General features: G+C 34.3%; 1 protein-coding gene across 1 annotated transcript in view; it reads right to left on the bottom strand.

Annotated features, from left to right (window-relative positions):
- The window catches only part of LOC142354206 (uncharacterized), an 88146-nt gene that overhangs the window by 68175 nt on the left and 6411 nt on the right, over positions 1 to 13560 (bottom strand). The window contains exons 4-16 of the mRNA XM_075406460.1: positions 13491 to 13555; positions 13090 to 13180; positions 9035 to 9071; positions 8917 to 8966; positions 8498 to 8544; positions 7704 to 7838; positions 5572 to 5653; positions 5441 to 5496; positions 5052 to 5233; positions 3986 to 4123; positions 3505 to 3687; positions 2638 to 2799; positions 1886 to 1946 (exon numbers count right to left, since the gene is read on the bottom strand). Of these exons, the coding sequence (XP_075262575.1) occupies positions 1886 to 1946; positions 2638 to 2799; positions 3505 to 3687; positions 3986 to 4123; positions 5052 to 5233; positions 5441 to 5496; positions 5572 to 5653; positions 7704 to 7838; positions 8498 to 8544; positions 8917 to 8966; positions 9035 to 9071; positions 13090 to 13180; positions 13491 to 13555 (1289 nt within the window). The remainder of the gene's footprint in view (positions 1 to 1885; positions 1947 to 2637; positions 2800 to 3504; positions 3688 to 3985; positions 4124 to 5051; positions 5234 to 5440; positions 5497 to 5571; positions 5654 to 7703; positions 7839 to 8497; positions 8545 to 8916; positions 8967 to 9034; positions 9072 to 13089; positions 13181 to 13490; positions 13556 to 13560) is intronic.

Genomic DNA, 13560 nt, shown 5'->3' with positions numbered 1-13560 from the left:
CTACTTCGGCAACTTCACGACAAAAATGAAGGCAGATGATTAAGCAATAACAAATGCAGAATAAATCGATTGTGTCAACGATTCGAAAAACAACCGCCAGTAATCAAAATGTGGAATCAAATTTTACAGAAGGCCCCTGTTCGCAAGTACAATCATTTCCAACTCAATACTACGTCTCTCCAAATTATGATGGATCCGAAACATCAATGACAGTTGGCGAGGCGGAACGCTTCTATGAAAGTGACTCCCATTCAACTCTCCACAAACATTATTGTATTAATTATATTAACCAGCGCGTATTTTATTAATTTTGTGACAAACTACGTCGTTGTTTATTTTTGTTGAGGGGGAAACGTGATATAGTATACAATGCGTCATTGATATTGTAGTGCTAAATCCCCTATTTTTTTAATCTTTAATTTAGATCATTTTCATCATTTTAGTTCCAACTTACTTAATCCTGTTTTGAAGATCAAATCTTTCTCATTCATGCCTGCTAAATTTGTTTACTTAACGTTGTGATTTACTTGTCTGTTCATACTGTCTGCTTATTCTATTTTACCGCAACTTTCCAATTTTAGTAATGATAAGTTATGATCAAATTGCTGATCAAAACTCTGTAGTTCCTATTTATTCCTTCTCTTGAATCTAAATTCAATTTTCAGTTGGCTCTCTTTATTTCGAATTCCGTTCCGCGGATCACACAATCCAAAATATCAAATAAAAGAATAGTTTCGCTAAGCGAAATACTAGTTTAAAAGTTAACGCTGTATTTGCGACGCGAATACCACTTTAAAGTGAGACTCAGAAAGTTTAATCCACTAAGCGCAAATTTTGTAGTGGAAACGCTCCGCCAAATCACTAATAATTTCGCAGCAACTAGTATCATAAATCCGCTCCGCAAATCTACCCGACTACAAAAAACGATTTTACGACAATGCTGTTGAAAAAAGCACAGTTATTTCTCCTTCTCAGTTCATACTTGTTTTCCAAATTAGAAGCGCCGTTGACAACAAATGACAATTGAGGAAATTATTAATATGGTTATCACCAAATAGTTGTTTTGGAGGAAACATGTAAATTGAAAAAAGTTAAGTTGAATAATGACCTGTTAAAAATGTCAAATGACAAATCAATATGCGTTGATAGTTATAAATTGAAAATGATGATCGCACTGAGGTTGTTTGTTTGTTTGTGATCGTTACAAAAATATAATTTATAAGAATCATATATGTCTTTTATAAGGCATTTTTTCAAACATGTCGAAAAGGAGCCACTTTAAGGGTGTTGAAATTTATGCGTAGAGCTCAAAGCACTAATTCAGGAGGGCTATTTATTCCTTTCTCAACGTTTTTTTAGTATCGGGTGTTCCATTTTTTTCTTTTCGTTCTGTATATGAACTCTTTTGGTCTTAGGTTTTGTTTAATATTTAGGCAAAAAAATTAGTTTTGACATGTTCCCTAAGACCGTATATCTTTTTGTTGTGACATAAAGCTAATTTTTAAGATGAACACTTTATATGGCAAGACCCGATCTTTCGAAAGAGGATCACCACAGCTGTCATGTTTCCTGCGTAAATACCAGACTTTTGTTCGCAAGTTAATTTGATGATTTATGCGCTGTATATTTTTAACATTTAAAGTGACCAGTGTAGGCAAAAAAATTGCAAAATTGATAACGTCATCTTCATGGTATGAAAAAAACTAGTAAACTAAACTAAGAATGATCTCAAGCTTAAGCTGAAATAGAAAGATCAAAACAAAATATTGATTTTTGGCAATGCAGTCATCGAGGAATAAGTATATATAATCAATTTTTGACGACCTTTTTTTCTGCTGGTAAAAAATTAAATAAAGTTTTCCAATACTAAAGAGGGGTACTTTACCTTTCCATTACTGTCGATGGCAGAATGTCCACTGTTATTCTCGTCGTTTGAGTTTCGACACCTAAAATTGGAACAACTTAATTGTCTTTCACATCTTTTGTACTGCAGCAGGAAATAAGCTCAGAGAAACATCGTGAACTCTAAAATTTGATCAGTTCTCATTTCTATCCGAACCATCTCAGATAAAAAACGACAGCTGAATAAATTTTGAAGTTCGCCTTTCTTAGAATTCATTCATCACAGGCAATTTCACAGGCGAGTTCAATTGAAAAATTAAAACTGTCTCTTTTTTGTATTGAATCACAAATATTTGTCTTTCTCGTTTTTTTAACGCTTTCGAACGTTATTCAGGTCTTTTCAGCACTTTCGCGCGCTTTTTCAGAAACTTGCGTACTGAATTTGTGCTTCTCAATTTTCGACCCGGTTTTTTTCCGGAATAGGTATTAAAACTAAAAATCTTGATCTTAGCTTTTGATTTTTCAACAAAAAAAATCGGCTCTACAACACCCCCCCCCCCCCCCCGATAGGAAAAATATTCAAAATTATTGGAATCTCGGGTGAAAATTCATCACTTAAATTGTATCTGATTAAATCTCAAATTATTCAAAAACCATTGGACCCGAGAGAACTTGTTTCAAATTCCATGCTTGAATGTTTCAACTTATTTCAATATAATTGAGTAGTACTGATAAACCAATCCTGATGAGATAATAGTTGTTATTTTTGTTGTCATGAAAACCGAAAGAGGGTACCGGTTGATGACTTGAAGTAGGGCAGAGGTGCATCATTGATGCCATGTATGACCCCTTCATCAATGGGTGGGTGGCCCAGTTGATGATGGTCAGAATTAGTTGACAGTCTCGCGTCACTCCTCACTGTGTTCACAGACCTCTCAGAGCGGAATGAGATTATAACTGAAACCATTTTTGTAAAGCCTGAACAACTTTTTATCTGTAACAATTTTGAGTCTGTAGACATTATTTAAGATTTTGTGGTATATTTAAACGGTTAACATAATTTAATCAGTGATAATGATGGCAAACTGAAAATTATTACAAAATCAAGGTGATTTAAAATTATATTGATTTGGTAATAATTTTCATTTTAGTATCATAGTCGCTGAACGATGCCGAGATTGATATAGGTTCCAGACCATCTCTGACAAAAGCGACATCTGGCCCAACAGTCCGAGTCTGAAGTGATCTCGGTTGACACAACTTCCTGTCCATTATCCCAGACTTTTGTGCCCTCGAAGTTTTTTTTACAGACCATGTAAATCGAGCTCATAATGCGCAACTGAGCGCTTGAAGATAATCTGATCAGAGGTCACTTGGGTCTGTGGGACCTCAACCTGGGCTAATTTAATTGATTATACCGCAAATTGGAGGGTTGGCGTTATAATGATGTAAGAGTTCTAGAACTGCAAAGGTCACGCAATGGGCACCCAGGTTGAGGTCCCAGACGGAAAGTCGGTATGTCCAGACCGTCCCAGACGGAAAGTGGGTATGTGCAGACTTTCGTGCGTTCGTCAGACCTTTCGTGCGTTCATGTCCAGACTTTCGTCCACACTGCAGGCTTTGAGGGGGGGGGGTGGTTTGGTATTACCTGGTTCCACATACCTTCACTGACTGGTCTGTTGATGCGAGTGGCAATGTCATCGACTACACTTCCACTTCGACCACTCCGCATTCCAGATGCAGTTGCCGTTGTATCCAGAACCCGACCAGATATGTCCAGACACACCTCGCCCAACTGGATTCTGGAGTTGGTGTCACGTGACGAAGCATCTGGGAACGACTCCGCTAAAAATGATCACAGTTGAGAGAGAATCGGCAACTTCAATTTGAAACGTAGGGAAATCTCTCAGTTACATCGGATTCTTTTGGGGTGTTCGTCGAAGCAAGGTTATGTTAGAGGCCCACTGATAAATAAATTCCAATTTTTCCAGTTTTATATAAAGATTCTTTGTTTGAGCTGTATGAAAACGATTCACGTGGGCAAAAAAGATTAAAGGATGTGACTTGCGTCAATGGAGGGAGAAACTACAGGGAAAATGGACAAGTACTGAAATCCAACTGGCATCTGAGACAGACTACCTACCCCCAAAACTAGCCCCAGCATACATTGGGATCTGGACGTCAGGGATCTCTTTCAATTTTGGAGTTGCATCCACACTCTTGGCAGCCCTCTCCATCCTCTTCTCTCTGACGTCATCGCTCGTAGTCACTGCCCAGCCAGCTGATGAAAAGACAATTTCATAGTTACATCACGTCAAACTTCTTTCATCTGCTTTATACATGACGCCTCAAAGGCATAATAACTTAATTATCTCGGTCAAATTTGACCAAGAATGTAACTTAATTCTGTTTTTTTTATTACGAGCAATTAAGTGTGTATAAATAGCTACAAAACGGTTGAATTTAGTGACACATATTGTGGATTTTAATGTGTAATTTTAACAGTGTGTGATTTTTTTAATCAAACTACGGAATTGAATTACCGGATTTGGTATCTAGATTCCAGTTTTTCAACGTAAAGCAGTTCTACAAAATTTTTTAAAAAACAGTTTTTGAGGAATTCAGTCTACGAAGTATTTAACGTAATGGATTTTTAAGAGGCCAAAATCAGCCAAATTCAATTTATGTCTGCTTTTGTGGTATAATGTAAGAACATCTTAATTCCATGAAAACAACGGTGGGAAAAATTATAAGGGTTGAACAGATTTTGGGTTGGAGGCTCAAAATGAGCACATCTAAAACCCTCTTTTCTTCTTTTGAAATATCTCCATTTCCTTCAAGATGCCTTGCTTTTTTAGCCTGATAAAACGTGTGAATAGAATCGATTAGAATCGCATTTCAGAAAACACCAAAAATTGAGATCTTTTTCTATATACCATGCATTTTATCCAAAAAGTTAAAATTATGAGGAAAATTTTACCTCGAAATCCATTTTTTGCTAAAATGCACTTAACATAGTTTTGTGAAAATATTTCGAACTTCGTTGTAAAATTCAGTACCCCCCCCCCCCCCCGTAACAAATTGTGAGCCATTATATAGTTAATCATTGTGATAATAAAGCACTAAGGATTGGGATTGAAGGGTTGCCTTTAATGGGGGGGGGGGGGGGGGTTGTTACTTATAAGCGTATATGATCCTGAAATTCTTACCAATTAAAATGTTCTCCAAAAGATCAGTTCTAACTCGCATTCGTGACTCGTTTGCTCCGATTTGTCTCAACTGTTTCCGCAGCCATTCTGACGTGAACGAGTATGTCCATTCGTCCTCTACGCTCTCATTGTTTGAAAATCCATGATTTTTAGAGGACGAATTTCGAATCAGAAATGGTTCTCTAAAGATATGATATTCATCCTTCATGAGAAGAAATGCAATTCCATGAATATAAGCATATATGAGTAATCCCGTTGAATTTTGCCCCCTCCCCTCTTCCCCGATCTTTCGTGACTGTGCGATTTTCTCGAACATCTTTGAAGATTAATAGTCAATTTTCAATTTAAAAAAAAACTTGGCTCTGAATATGTAATGACAATTCACTTACGACAGATGTTCGAATGTTTTGCTGTCGACAAGAGCAAACACGTAGAACATTGGAACCTGAAAATCATAACTAACTGGTTATTATAACTCCCCAATTTACCCAGTGCAAATTAATTGCGATAGAAAATGTACCTGAATGCCCAACTTTGGTACTTCGAATCGGGTCCCTTTCCTGTTGATAGTGATCTTGTACAACACATTGAGATTGGGCTCCTGAAACGTAATCGATCATAGTAATTTTTTCCGCGTGCACCCCCGCCCCTCTAAACCCCCATACCCCCCAACACACACACACACACGCACACACACACACACACACACACACACACACACACACACACACACACACATACACACACACACACACACCACATACCACACACACACACACAGAGACTCACACACACACGCACGCACGCACGCACGCACGCACACATACACACACACACACACACACACACACACACACACACACACACACACAGCGAGAGAAGCTTACTGGGCTAATTTTATCTTTGTAAATCCCGAAAAAAATACGTAATTTTTTCTAGATCTTTTCTATTTTTTTACATAGAGTGCCATATAATAAAACTTGCTATGTGCGCATTTCAAGCGAATTTAGGTGACTCTACAAATTTTGTTTCAAAATTATGACTTAGATTATCAACTGATACTTGGTTCTAATCAAGAGCCAGATTGTTTCAGTGACCTTATTAGACTAGCTTATCCTATTTATCAGTTACCAATGTTCTTGAATAATTTGGCAATAAACAAATAAAAAATCTTGGAATGTTTTCTTATGGTATGGTTATAAAACTAAGAATTTTTGCAAAATTTTGCGTATATAGAAAGATTATTAACGACATGAGCACTCATTTCCGAGCTAAAAATAATCCTCAATGTCAGATTACAAAAGTTTCACGCAAAAAAAATGAATAATTCTGCATTGATTTTTCCGATGTGTTTTGTGATACTTTAATTCTGTTCATTTTTTTGTGATCCTGAAATGCGATTGTTTTCCAATGCTCTTGTACACCCTGCATCATCATAAAGATCGTGAAATTGTAATAACTTAACTTTTTTTCATGAGTCTTCCCGTACCTATCTCCTCAAGTGAGTTTCAGTACTGGGCCAGTATAAATGCAAAACTTCATCATTATTGAATCATAAACTGACTCATATCCCTTTTCTACTAGTCAGACTTGCGTTCAGTCTGATTTTACAATGGTAAGACTTGGGCCAAGCGAAAAAATAAAGCTCCCTACGTGGATTGAACCCACGATCTCTCGCTCCGTATACGTTTCCCCCACCTTTCTGCGCCCACAGGATAAATCAGATGTCCAGTTTTGCGCCGTTAATATACGCTTGAAAGAAGCAAATTCTAAGCGAGAAAGCGAGCAAAATGCATTACATGAGAGACATGCATTTACAATTACCCAGTACTGATTTACCTTTGGAGTTCTTTACAGGTTGGAAAACCCTTTTATACCAAACAAACAAACTTTTTGCGATCAGTCAAACTTTTTCAACTTACATCACTTTGTAACGTTTTGATTTTTAGTGATCTATCAATCAGAAGTTTGCAGAGAATTTTTGATTGAGGTATTTTTGGCCAGGGTACATTATCACACAAAAATCGTGATAATCGTAAAATTATATATAATATTCCGAGTAAACAAATGAGGTCAAATATAAATTACATACTGTTTCGGTTGTAATAAAAAGTACATCCTGTTATACTGTCTAAATTACATGTTGAATTTGCTCTCACTTGGTTGTTCAATTTAGCTCCAAAATGTAATTAAAGAAAGTTTACATCGTATGTTTAATGATTTAGTATTAACTAGCCTTGTGTAATACAATAATTTTTGCGATTTGGAGGGGATATGCAATTTCAGCAGCGAAAAAAATATATTGATTGAGGAAAAAAATAATATGCTATTTAAAATTATTAAAAATGTAATTTTCCTTAAGTGGTTCTTTCTTATTGATAAGTTTTGGATTCAAAAACATAACGAAACGAAGCAAAACAAAAACATTAGTGCAATTTTCCTAATGATGCAGAGTCATGTATAACACAAAACATTGACTGTTTCCACAAAGCCCTGTAGAAGGTAATAAAGACGCTACTCGATTTTGTGACACCCCATAAAAGGCTAGGGAAAAAAAGAAAAAAGACCCGAGCGGAATTTGATCGGAATGCTGAAGCTAATCAGCACAAATCGAGTTATAGGTTTTTGAGATTTAATTAACAACTACTACCCGTTGACATGGAGCGTTGAATGCGCGCAGTGTCAATTAGCCGACGTCCCACCTCGCATACATTAATGCTCATCACTTTTCCCAAATCGTAACAATCCCCCCGGGCATCTCTGAACTTCTTCGCCAGCGTGAACTTCCTGAAATAAAAATGGAAAAACGAAAAAAAATAGATCTGATGGTCATGCAAGTAGCGACAATTTAATTATCAGTAATTTCAAGTATTAGTAGTTTATACACATGTGGTTTCTTTGGTCATTAAGGTTGAGAGCATAAGATAAACGCTGACACCAAACAACTTTTTCATTTTTCGCGTCATGGAAAACTATAAAAATTCCATAAAATTTTCATATAAAAATTTAACAACGATGCTGAATCATTTCGAAGGTTGAAAATTCAAGGACGCACATTCCAATCTAGAATATTAGAAAGCCACTGTTCCAAATTTTTCTGTGTTTGTTCGTTTTTTGAGCAAAAGTAAACAAAAAATACCGATGTACGAAACGAAATAATTAAAGAAGTTTTTCCGTCTTATCTGCTGTGAGAAAATTTATCGACACCAACAATTTCATGTGTTTCAAAACAGATAACAATGATTTTTCTACTAGGGTTATGTACAGCTACCGAAATTTTTATCTCATATTTTGATGTCTCAAATTGATTAAAAGTTTTGATTGGGAAATTGATTGATGTCTTGCAGGACTCTGACCAGTTTTATATTTGATTGTTGTGACTAGTTTTGAATGAACTGAATGTTAGAACACAAAAATTTGAGAAGAACAAAAAAAAAGAAGCTAACTTGTTCAAAGTGTCAATCTTGTCGTGAATCACATCCAAGTCTCCTCTCTAAAAAAGTATTAAGGAAACTTGTCATAATTCAACTTGAACCTGAACCAAATTTAAATAGAAGAAACTGTTTCAATAATTTTCCTGACTCTCAAAATAGGAAAACTTACTTAAATTAAAGTTCTTTAGTTTAATGTCTGTTTAAATATTGAATAGTCTTTGTTAATCCGGAAAACCAGTTCAAATCATGAACGAATCAAATCGTCACGTGGGAGACATTTTTGCAACATGCAAACCAACACAATCGGGATTTAAATGCCAACAGATTAGTTGCAAAACAATATTTATGATCAGCACAATTGTGTGTCTGTTGATGTTTTCAGGTCTCGAGGCTCATTTTATTCGAAGGCTCAGTTTATTAAAAAGACTTACAAATATCAGCTTCTCATTTGATCCATATTTTTTGAAGATGCTCAACACTTCTAAAAAAACAAAAAGAACTGTTATGAATTTATCAATAGCACAGCAAAACATTTCAATTGTTGTTTACCTAAAATCTGTTGAGTCGGTTTCTCGTTTTTCGTAGTCTGAAACGCAAGTACATTGTCAACAAAAAAATCTTTTCAAACAGTTTAAAATGTAAACATGAGCTCAAAATGATATGATTAAAAAGGATTTTATTTTAAAAAGTATTTAAAAAATCAATTTCCTCTTATACGCAACACAAAAAATAGCTAAGTTGAAGCGAAAAAATTTAAAAGAAAGGCCTGACACACTTCAAAATTTTTTTTTTTTGCATTAGCTACCCAAATCTAAGCAAAATTTTTAGCATTAGATTATCATTGAACAAAAAGTTTGTACGTCAACAACAACGTTCTACAATAGCGTTCCGATTGATATTAGCTCGTTTATTTGAGCGGTGGGGGATCTTGAACTAATAACAATAATAAAGTGTATTGTTGAACCGAAAAAAAATTTTAGACTGTTCGTAGTGAAACGGTTACAGCAAAAAATATCCAAAAATATACGCAGCTTTTATAACTTTAGTTAAAATTACCAGGACGCTGTAACACGAATTGGTTTAATTCCAACCATATGCTTCAACCAAAAATAAAAGTGCATCAAGGAGGCTCGTTAATGAGCGATTGCACATAATGTTCCGATCCCACTCATCCACATTTTTGATTTGATTTTCTTCCAAAAGAGGAAGAGATAGAACACTTTAAAACTTTAATTATCTCAAAACTAATTGGTGTATGATTAAAAAGTTGTTTGAAAGTCGAACGATTAAAAAATGCCGTTGTAGCAGCCAATATGCCATTAATGAGACTACGAAACAAGAGAAACATAATATCAAATAACAACAAATGTGTCATTATCCGGAATATGTCTACAAATATCAACGAGAAATTCAGTCGGAAAAACTTCAACTAATTTTTGCAAGAAAACGTTGTCGAAGCCTTTAAAACATTAACCTGTTATGAAAAAAATAATATATAATCAATAGCACCTTCTTTGAACAACAATAAACCATTCTTGAGATCTGTGAACGTTGATAATGAGACTAGATAAAATGTATCAAAAACAGAACAGAAGAAATGTTGGAAAGTAACATATTTTGTAGAAAAAATTTTAAAATAAAAACCATTGAGATCTGTCACTATTCTGAATATTGCATACGTGTACACGAAAAAACAAATAAAAAGACAAATATCAAAAAATTAGATAGACATTTTGCAAAATCGAAGCCCTAAAATCAACAAGTAATGCATTGAAAACGCTAGATATGTTCAATTGTGCATTCTTACAACGCCAATCAGCCAGTAATTTGATATGCAACCTGTAGTGAAAAACTAAGTACAAGTAGATAAAAAAGACAAGCAAAAGGCGAATTAAAATTAATCATCCATACATTTCTTTTAAAAATTTTATTTCGAAATCACGAAGAATTAAAGCTTCCAAATAGAATCAGTAAATTGGCTTTTTTGTTCTTCCAGAGGAAGCCGACAATATCTGCATTTGTCAGGAATATATCAATCTGTAACAAAAAATACGACCAACAAAGTCAAAAATCGAAAACTAATTTAACCTTTTGCGGAAAATCGGTTAAGACAAAAAACAATGCGCTAAAAACATTCAACATATTCATTTGTGCCTTTCATCAAAACCAATAGTTTGATATGCAAGCAGTAATTACTGATACTATGTAACAAGTAGACAAAAAAGAAGAGTAAAATGCTATTTTAAAAAATACTTCTATACAGTTCTTTGATTTCAAAGTCATGAAAACCTTTAGCTGTTAACTGAATACACTACATAGGTTCCTTTGTTCATACATTGGGCGGTACTAAGACTTATAAGTATCAATAATTTGTAGAAAAACTACAGAAGAATGACAAACAACTTCAAAAAGAATTAAATTCATTAAATTCCCTTAGAAGACAGTGTCGAAACAGTTCAAACCAAAATCTATTCAATGACAAACTGATGGGTTCATTTTTCTTTTCTTTTAAATGCCAAAAATGTGATATCCGCCCCGGCAAAAATGTGACATGAGAGTATTGGCAACATCAATAATGAGAATAAGTCTGAAAATCGAAAACATTTTCTGCCAACAACTCGTAGTTCTGGGCAGCAAAACCACTCCTTAAAGCGTAAACCGCATAAAATATTAAATTTCATTTCATAAGAAACCCTTAGTGACCTGTTTTTGCTTACTTTAAGCTACAAACTATCCAAAAAATAGAAAAAAATAAAAGTCGCAAGGCTCAAAAATGCATTTTTTGTTTTAGAATTATGTATTTTTAATAGTGAAAACGACCATACACTATCCACCAAAAAACCTAGATAGGTTTTCTGGAAAGTCCCTAACAAGCGAATTGGACCTGTCATTGGTACGATATGATTCGAATCGTTCTTTTGTGTAATTAACCTATGAAAAAGCAAACAAATGCGAAAACAAATTAAGAAAAATATTAATTGATTAGAATTCGAATTTTTTTAGACTTCGAGAATCAAATATTTGTTCATAGCAAGCCTTTTTTTGCCGGTCATCTTTCGTAATTGTTAACAATACTATAGATTTAAATAGTTTGACAAAAAATTCAAAATATCAAAATAAGGATGCATTTCGCTTAACTATCAAACTAAATTAGCAAAAGCCGCGCAAAATTATACATGATATTCTCATGATACCTGGTTTACATGATCATGCTGGATTTACATTATTTGCATGCATACTCTCAAAGAACTTTAAAAAACCTAGCTACATATGAAGTTAACAATTTTTTTAGCAGTTTTTCATGAGTTTTAATTCGGTAAATGTAATCTAGCAGAAATTTAGCAAAAATTTAGTGAAAATTTTATCCAAAAATTTGGATCGTACATTTCAACAACAATCTTTTGTTTTCAGAGGTAAAAACAACAACACTGTCGTTACCAATTTTTTTTTTTCATTTTTTTGCAAAATTGGGAAGAAATTAAGTAAAACTACGGAATATGTGAAGAGTAACAACGAAAATGAGTCAAATATTCACAAAACTGTAATCCTCGATAACTTCGTGGAAAACACGAAACTCAAAAAAATCTTTCTAGTTCTATATTCTACGCTGGACGGGCTTTCTAATGATACCACACACAACCTTTTATGATGATTATCTCAATTGTCGAAAATTGACTGCACAAAAAAAACCTGCTTGAGTATATAGTTCCTCCCCCCTCCCACTAAAGTGGCTCGGAACAAAAAAATAACGAAGTTTGTATTGTTAATTGGTGCGGGGAAAAACTAATTCGTTCTCAGAATCTTGTAGCTCATTCAGTATCTTTTGATTGCCAATAATAACAAGATTGAGAAACAAGATTGAGAAACTCGGATAAAGATTTGCCTTTTATTAAAGGTTAACACGTTTAGCTCCTCGCTGAAGTTGCTGATGTAGTTTGAAGCGACTGAATGCATTGCTCGAACTTTTTTGAAAAAAGCTTTATAAGAATTTAGTTTTTCGTTATTATGTTGCTTTTTTTGTCCAGCTCAAATAATCAAGCTAATATCAGTTAGATTGCTCCAGGAAATCAACAGAAGTAAAGTTTTCTTTCAGTTACTAAAGTACTAGAAACCAATTATTGCTAAAAAAAATCACAGTTTGAAGTCATCTTCGACCGATGACCATCACAGTTTGAATCTCTAGAACCGCTATAAGTGAACTTTGAACAAAAACTTTGAGAACTATGTATAAAAAATTAATCTAATCCTATCCCACTACTAACCAGGGCTGACCAAATTATGGAACAATAAATATCATAAATCAAAAAGAGTTTTAAAAGAATGGTAAAACTACAACTTTTTCATATATAAAAGTTCTATGGCTAAAACTTTTCCATAAAACTTCAATTTCATAGAACGCTCCCTTTTTTTAAAGTTCTATGACTACAATTTTTCATAGACGCCATAATATCAAGTAGTAACTTTATAACTTTTTAAACCATGGGGTCAACCCTGGAAATCATAAAAGTTTAAAACTGACTCTCCACTCTTTATCTAGTCATCAATGAAGCATTTCGAAAACAAAAAAAGTTGTAATTCTGGTGGAAAAAGAATAGTTTTCTAACCCATCCACTTTCGATTGATAGTTTGTGTTTCAGCTTTTCAGTCCACTGGAATAAAGCCTCCATCATTTCCAGACGAATTTTCTCCGTCATGCTAGAAAAAATCATTCTTTAATAATGAAGAATAGCTTCCATAATTGCTCAAAAAGAGACGCAGTAAACATTGCGATAAAGTAGAAGATAAACCTTTTGGATCAAACCCTTTCGGTTCAAACTTCTGACTCATATTATATCAGACCCAAGTAGATTTGCACAGAATATTCTAAAATTCTTGTATGTATAACAGGTTGAATGATCGTGTACTTTGTGAGAAGGGGTGAGAGGAAATGAGAGATGTATTAAAGTCGTACTCAACAAGCAAAAAAACATCTATACAGCGATAGAGAGTTGTTACATGTTCTTACCATTCGTACTCCACAGGGAACTCTTTCTTTGACAAAATGAAGACGTGATGTTTGGAAATTAGACCCTGAA

The sequence above is a fragment of the Convolutriloba macropyga genome, chromosome 15 (assembly GCF_964194025.1).
Source record: "Convolutriloba macropyga chromosome 15, txConMacr16.3, whole genome shotgun sequence".
Classification (NCBI taxonomy): domain Eukaryota; kingdom Metazoa; phylum Xenacoelomorpha; order Acoela; family Convolutidae; genus Convolutriloba; species Convolutriloba macropyga.
This window is presented reverse-complemented; position numbering and strand designations above follow the sequence as displayed.